The sequence below is a fragment of the Cornus florida genome, unplaced genomic scaffold (genome assembly GCF_030987335.1).
Source record: "Cornus florida cultivar Cherokee Brave unplaced genomic scaffold, ASM3098733v1 CherokeeBrave_3.0.0_Hap2_Chr03, whole genome shotgun sequence".
NCBI classification, from domain to species: domain Eukaryota; kingdom Viridiplantae; phylum Streptophyta; class Magnoliopsida; order Cornales; family Cornaceae; genus Cornus; species Cornus florida.
This window is the reverse complement of record NW_026775573.1, coordinates 1,637,683-1,645,550: the sequence shown is the minus strand read 5'-3', so window position 1 is coordinate 1,645,550 and position 7,868 is coordinate 1,637,683. Positions and strand designations below refer to the sequence as shown.

Genomic DNA, 7,868 nt, shown 5'->3' with positions numbered 1-7,868 from the left:
TTGGACGAATTTGGAATTCATATAGAATTGAGCTACAATTCCAATTCTTTTGTTTGGATTAACTATTATCTGGTGTGCATACCCAACACTATTTATCTATTTTTTTTTTTTGAGAGGGCCACACTTTTTGTGTTAGGGAGGGCCGTCCGATGAAAATGCATTTTGTGTGTGTGTGTGTGTGAGAGAGAGAGCGCCATTTAATGATAAATAATAATAATAATAATAATAAAGCGTGATTCCAAACTGCTAGAAGCAGAGGGAGGGAGAGAGAGAGAGAGAGAGAGAGAGAGAGACCAAGGGAATCACCGAAAAGAGAAGCAGCAATTTTTTATTAGCATGGATGAATAGGTTTTTGTTTATTGTAGACAAAAGTTATAGAGTAGGCAGAGGTACGTACATTGACAATTGGTGTGTGAAAGGTTGCTTTCTAATGCCATGTCTTGACTGTTCTGGTGTTCATCCAGTTGGCTACAAAAATAATTACAGGAATAATTTTTGACATTTTTTTTTTTTGAATTCCATCGAAGTCGTTCTTGACCGTTCAATTCATTCCAGATAAAAGACGAAAGAATCCTGTAGATTACACTGAAATATTGCCACAAATACATTTCACAAAGCAAAGCCTCAAAAACAATCCTGGTTCAATATAACAGTGACATACACTCAAGATCGAAACACACATCTGAAACTCTTTGACAGAAAAGTCTCTCAGGGTGCAATATAAAGTCAAAACTTGAAAGACTTGCATCCAAAGCTCACAACTTACGTATATACACAACTTAAAAGCCCACAATGGTATTATCAATAATCCTAGCAGTGGACTGAGAGTTCCTTAATTGATAGTAATTGTTACGCCATATATACACACATACAAGCATCTCAATGCTATCAGTTGTGGTCGACAACCAGAGCTGTTTTCCCGCGTTTGCATTTATTCACCTATATTCAGCAAATATTTGGATTGAAATTGTAAGAGGCATGAATTATTATGCTAACAAAACACAGCAAATTCTCTGAACACTGTAAAGAGGTTCTCTTTCTTACCTTTCACTTCCTACACAGATAATATAGCTCTGTCTAGTTTATCAGAATGGAGATTGTTGAAAGGGCTACTGAATTTAGCCTTCTTAGAGGCAATATCATATGACAAGATCAACCTTCTCTGGATCAATCCCCCCAAAAAGTAAAAAAGATTAGCAATGGGGAAAAATCTATGTTTTTTACGATTCAAAGAACTTGGTAATAAGGCCAATAGAAATCGCAACCTCTTGGATTGATTATGATAATTCTTGAAATTCGTTATAAGATAACCTCTCAGCTTGATAATGTACATATTTAAGCTTGATTACTCACCACTAAATGCGGAATGAAATGGAAAGATATATCACAATGACATGCAAGCACTGAGACGCCATGATGGAAAAAAGAAAATAAGTCACCAGCATGATGTGTTTAAGAATGCACGTAAAATATATCAAAGAAAATAGCTTACAGTTACTTTGCCACCTGAAGCAATAGCAAACGATGGCATAGGAGGCAAATAGGACAGTTAGCTAATAAATTTGGAAGGCATGAAACAAAGTCTCATGCTCCCTGTTGTTTCTAATTAAAAGATCTAACACTAAATGAGAATTTCAGTTCATGTAAGAGAGATGCAACAACTAAAATGGTACAATTTTATACCATAAATAATTCAAAGAAATCAAAATCTATGTCCTAATCAAGAGCCTCAAATCCCTTCGACATTAGATCAAGGAAATAAGAAGTCCAAAAAGGCACATGAATGGTTCCGATAACAGGAAATTGAGTATAGAAAGCACAGTGCTTGACAGGTGCTTTCTGGAACCAATTATTTTAGAGCTGTCAGAGCATATGATGGAACAACTATTGTGAAGAGAATAATATTGGGAATGTGAAAAGAAGAACTCACATACCAACGGGCTAGTGGCCTAGCGGTATCAGGCCCTTACTTCCCAAAGGGAGGTCAGGGGTTCAAGCCTCAGTGGAAGCATGTGTGTGTGAGTACCAACTAAGAAAAAAAAGAAAGAAGAAGAACTCACATGATCCTCAAATTCAGGGCTTGCCAAATTGACAGAGAGGTTCTTCATCAACAACAGTACCTGGATGAAAGCAAATGGAATCCGTCAAGTTGGTAAGAAACGTGTCAGACAATTCAAGCAAACTATTTAAGTAAAACAAACCAGATTTATCTCCAGAACTGTGGATGAAGTTCATGCACACACAAAAACAACGAATGCAGAAACACATGCAATTTTTTCAAGGTAAGAAGGGTAGGTTGGAATAGGTAACTTCAGAATGCTGTTACTTTGACAGGCTAGCACCCAGTAATAGTATGGTATAAGGTTGAACCAGAGTGAAGTAAAATAAAAAGTTCAACAGATCATTTTCAGATTCACTTTTTAATGTATCATGTAGACATTTACAACATTTATGATATAATTCGCCATAATATGACTCCTACATTTTAAGATTGAAGAATAAGTCAATACTAAAGAAACAATCTGATGTACATGATCAAAGGGCTGCTATTATAAATAAATGCTCCCCAATTTATCTAGTTACACCAAAGGCATATGAAATACTTCAGACTATACTGAAGAAATACTTTAGTCAGGTTGTGGTACTCATCATCACCACACCACCACCATGTCATCATCCTTGTCTTAATCCCATAAGAATGGGGTCGGCATTCCGGCCTGCCGGATTCAGTTAATCCAACTTCAGTCCACTCAGGTTGTGGTACTGAAAGAGTTAAAAGAATAAAAATAAAAAAGCAAAACAAAAAGGAGCTCTTCATCTCAGTCAAAGCACACAAGCGAATCCCCCATTTATAGACCGTTAATTATTAGCACGTGATTAGTAAGACTAAAAATAATTTGTAGAGGCTTTTGATATCAACTATAAAAGCTCAGGCACTGAATGGAATTTTTTTTTTTTTATCAAATCTAGTTAGAAAGTTCCTTTTTGTTTTCACTATTGTACCACAAATCAATTAAGACTGAAAAGCATATTTTTATGCAATTAACTTAACTAAATCAGATCCAAAGAGAAGAATTACTAAAAGCAATGACACAAAACTTTAGTATGTCCAACATAGAGAGAGAGAGAGCCCTCTTGGTACATTGCCAATGCAAACCCCCCTACCCCTCCCTCCCACCCAGAAGATATCCATGTTCTGAAACCATCCTTAAGCAGTTAATTTTCCACCATAATTCAATCTCTTTTACATCATAACCTTCCCAAGCAACAAAATAAGACATCACTATCCTTTCTTAGACTTTGCCAGCTACAATTCATTATGAAAACAGCTAATTTACTTCTCAAACAAATAATTAAATTAATAGAGATATAACAACTGAATTACCGTCTCAACATTTATTGGGTCCATCTTCTTTAATTTCTGCAAGTGACCACTTGCATTGGGGTCGAACACACTGCCAATAAAGCTGTATACTTGAGCAAAGTCTGGCATAACTGCATATATAAAAGAAAGTCAACTTAATAATATTGCATCATTGATAAGTTGGACAAGAATTAAGGAAAAAGACAGATAAGAAACAATGGTAGGCAAGACTAATTATGTATAGGGGAAAAAAGAAGAAGAAAAGAAATGAAAAGAAAAAAAATAATCAGGGGTAGAGCCGCCAAACCAGCCAGTAAACAGTTATGTAAATAAGTTATTTAGTATCATTAAACATTAAAATTTTGGTTCAAAATGAGAAAACAACATGGAATTCTTATATGAATTAGATTTTATGCCTTTACTAAGTGCACGCAATAAATCAGAATTATCTTAAAACAACACTACATATAACTGTTGTTCTGAAGGAGAACCACACTAATTCTATTCATTAATGTCGATACACATGATATTAATACTATGAATTTGGTTTACTAGATGAATGAGAATGACGCACAAATAGTCACAAGGGTTTTTTGCTTAAACCAGCTGCCTCTAGAGGCAGGGAAGCATTTGGAAGACAGCGCACAATCCTGAGTACATATATTCAACAATATCATAAAGACTAAATGATATCAGTCCAATGTAGTTTTAGTAGTAAGAAATTTATTTCGAAATTGCAGCTGCCTATAATCCCTTTATGTGGGCTTCCAAATTTTTAAAAACATCAATGAGGCAAAAGAATTTAATAATAAATAAATGTTCTGATGACAAACCCAACACACATTTACGAGACACTTGGATGTACAACTGGCAAATTATAACCTGAACAAGTTAATTGGCTTCAGCTAACCAAGCTCTTGAGTATATTTGGCTAAACAATTAAGACATCACACACAAAAGAAGGTATCAACCTCTCATTGGCTTCCTGTATTTCCCTTTTTCATGAACATTTGTACCATCAGTTGGCCAAATCTCCCGATTGCTCTCGTTGCTACAACAGTAAGAGCAATTATGTGCCATACTTGGCATACGTAAACCCGTATCATCTGCAACCAAACACAGTATAGATGTTATTTTGGCAGCATGGAACCAACAACTTCTTGAAACAAAAATTCTGGTTCACCAAGTAAACGACAGAGCATAAACAAACAGGAACCTTTGGCCTCATGTGGCACACTCACTGGCGGCACAGTATTGTAGGTCCAGGAAGTCAAAGCTGCACTGCTAACTGTGTTTCTAGGGACGGGCAATGAATCTGGCCTGAGAACGCATCCAGGTTCAAGCAGAGCAGGTGAAGATGGAATTGCTCCTGTACCTTGGGAGACCACAGGAGATGCCAGGAATGTGAGCAAGAGCAATATTACAATCAGGTTTTATACTAAGCATTATAAAAAATAAAAAAAATGCAACCATTTTTAAAGGCTTTTTGTGGGTATGGATGAGCAGCTTTTCTCTTCGGCCGAGGTGGAGGTACATGCTCACTTGTCCCATTCTTCTGCACCTTCAAAAAGTACTTCTGTGCATGACTACGTATCTGCATAGATTACCTTACAAACTTTGTTATATAGTGAAGAGATTATGAAACAAAAAAATCGGCGTAGAATACCTTTTAATATCTGCTATATAGATTACCCTTTAACATCTGTTACAAGCATAATGATAAGATGTTTAGTGGTCCACTTGCCCCATAACAATTGCCAAGAAGATATGAGCCAGAATATAAATTCAGGACCTACCAAGCTATGATTATGCGATTCTCCAATCATAATTTTATAGCATAGATTCACAAGCCAAGCACGACTAATTTTCATGAAAAACTCAGCAGTGAATTAGATACATAATAGATTTACAACATACTTCTTTTGGCCATACAGGACCTTTGACATTGTATTCTTAAAAAATAAATCAAAGTTATTAGGGTTAACCACATGATAAATACACATTGACTGATGTAATAAAATGGCATCATTTCATCATCTAAATTTTGTTCTCCTAAAATTCTGTCAATGATTTGATATTGCCAGCAAGATACAGCTGATGCTCCAAGGTATCAGATTTATTGTTTCAATCAAACGATCAGACTAAGGAGTTTCAACAGCATCCTTCAGAATTTCTATAATCTATATAGCAATAGATTCAGTCCTAAAGTCTTCATGTATTACAATGTGTTCCCTGTTATTTAAATTTTTTTACCGACCACCTCAATCAGAAACTTCCATCACATGACGTTAAATTCGTCATTCATTCTACAACTATTTTGGCCTTAATTTAATTTAATATTTTTACTAAAAAAACTAAAAGAATTGGTACTGCAAGGCAGAATTCATATTCTAAAATTCTAAATTGCCGACATTAGCAAAAAATGTTGTTGACAGGCGTTGACTGTTAACAAAGGAGGAAATCTGTTAAAAAATTATATCAAGAGTGAGGTCGTGTAATTATAACAAACCTCAGAGGAGGTCACTCTAATTTACCCAAAACGAAAATCACCATAAAAATTTCATATTCTGTGATGTTAAAACTTAATAGTTATAGTGATTTTCCTTGAAAAGAACCTAATAGAAAAGCTTAGTTTGCAGTGGAACCATATCAATTTCATTATAGAGTTCTTATCTAATATCAAGTGAAAAATTATGTCAAAGGGGAGTGACTGATTTGAGAAAAATATTACAGCACAAGGGACCCAATCTTTCTATTCTATTTTTGGCATTGACAGGTCACAAGACTAACTAACGAAATTCATATAGTTATAGCTTGATATTTAGTTACAGTTAATCTATGATCAAAGTAAGCATTTATTTAAAATTACCTGGATCACTGTCTTCGACCCGATAAAAGCTTCAATCTTTTTCCAGTCACGATCAAAGCTGAAAATTCTCAAGTAAAAAGAAAAAAAAGGAAAACAAAAAAAGAAGAGGGATCAGAATTTGTCTTCCTCCTCAATATGGTAATGGGAAAATATAAATCATGCTCTTGTATACATTATGACTTAGTAACTTTTGAATCGGATTACAATAACTTGCTTCTCGGATTTATAGGGCAGATGCCAAGAAACCAAAATTTAAAGCACTTTAGAACTCCAAACAATTTTTAGAATGTAGTAAAACAAGAATTATATTTCATAAGTTTCTCTTGCGCTGTGTTCGGCTGCGTGGAATTAGAGCCTTGGAATTGGAATTTGTGGAATTGGAGAAAATTTTGGTTCAATTTTTCTTGTTGCTTTTCTCCAAATCCACGAATTCCAATTCCAAAGCTCTAATTCCATGTAAACGAACACAGCCTTAAAGATTTTCTTTTTCAATATTCTAGCAAGGAATTGACACTGACAATTATTAATAAATTGGAATATAAGGGCCCAAACTTTTTCTCTCACATGAAAATCCATGTCGTGTCAATGACTCCCACCATCCAATTTCATTTAGTTACTTCAGGTTAAACTAAATGGGAATCACATTCATTATATTCATAAAAGCATTTTAAGATTGAAATAACACCAAATTAGTTCACTTAAGATCACATAAGTGGCTAAAATTACTCACAATTGCCGTTTGGTTCAACAGAAAATGTAGGAAAATCACAAAAACCATTTGAACCCTATTCCAAACCGCGAGAAAATTAAACCACTCTCAACCAAAGCCTACCACATAATATTTTAATTAAAGAGAATTTACCAAAAAAAAAAAAAAAAAAAATAGAATTCATATATTTTCTTTTAATTTCTTTGCATCCGCTTCTTGTCAACCAAACACACAACTAATCAGATAAAGAGATAGAGAGAAGCTTACAGTTGCAGGGCTTCGAGAAACTTGTCGTGTTCTTGCTCAGTCCAGCTCTCTCTGGACTTGGTAATGGTGTAGGGCTTTCGGACCTTCTTATTCGGATCCTCCGATGTTAAAGCAGTGGTATTTGCAGTTATAGCCGTACTTGTTGTTGTATTGGTTGGTGGTGTTAATGGAGAATTGAAACCAGGAAGACCCATTTTCAGAGGATCTTTGTAGAATTCTTGAGGTTGTAGGTTTGGATTTAGAGACACCATAGGAATTATAAGAAGCTTTGTGAACTGTTTTATGAAAACAAAAACAATAATATTTGTTTTTGATGATTTTGAATTGTTGGTTGGTTCTTTGGTTAGACAAGGAAGAAATGTGGTGCATAAGCAGTGATAACTGACTTGTGATACAGACAGAGAGAGAGAGAGAGAGTGGAGGGGCCCGGGGAAGAATGGTGTGTGACAACATAATTGATCTAACGGTACACGTGGCGAAATTTTGTTGATTGGATTGAGACCTACTTTCTGTCAGTGTCAAACTGTTTTTTTCAAAAATTTCAATTTTTAGTAAAATTTGGTTTATGAATAGTTACTTTTAGTTTTGTTTAGGTTTTTTTGGGCAAGTTAAATGGATGCTTTTCTTTGTCACACAGTTTCTTACTTCCATAGGTCAAA

General features: G+C 34.9%; 1 protein-coding gene across 6 annotated transcripts; it reads right to left on the bottom strand.

The window, feature by feature from the left end:
- Positions 1-558: 558 nt before the first annotated feature.
- LOC132298968 (protein REVEILLE 3-like) lies at positions 559-7,566 on the bottom strand. Of its 6 annotated transcripts, none has more exons than XR_009479997.1 (9): positions 7,210-7,565; positions 6,234-6,291; positions 4,835-4,958; positions 4,581-4,739; positions 4,336-4,470; positions 3,386-3,495; positions 2,061-2,120; positions 1,045-1,157; positions 559-939 (listed from the first exon to the last, which is right to left on the bottom strand). XR_009479997.1 is itself a non-coding variant. In XM_059795361.1 (9 exons), exons 1-8 carry the CDS (start codon positions 7,458-7,460, stop codon positions 1,055-1,057), a joined length of 999 nt encoding a protein of 332 aa, XP_059651344.1. In that variant the 5' UTR covers positions 7,461-7,565; the 3' UTR covers positions 559-939; positions 1,045-1,054. The 6 variants fall into 6 exon arrangements, 5 of the variants coding, with proteins under 5 accessions (XP_059651344.1, XP_059651343.1, XP_059651345.1 ...); XM_059795361.1 differs by having other exon boundaries at positions 1,045-1,162; positions 4,581-4,733; XM_059795360.1 differs by having other exon boundaries at positions 1,045-1,162; positions 7,210-7,564.
- Between the last annotated feature and the right edge of the window lie 302 nt (positions 7,567-7,868).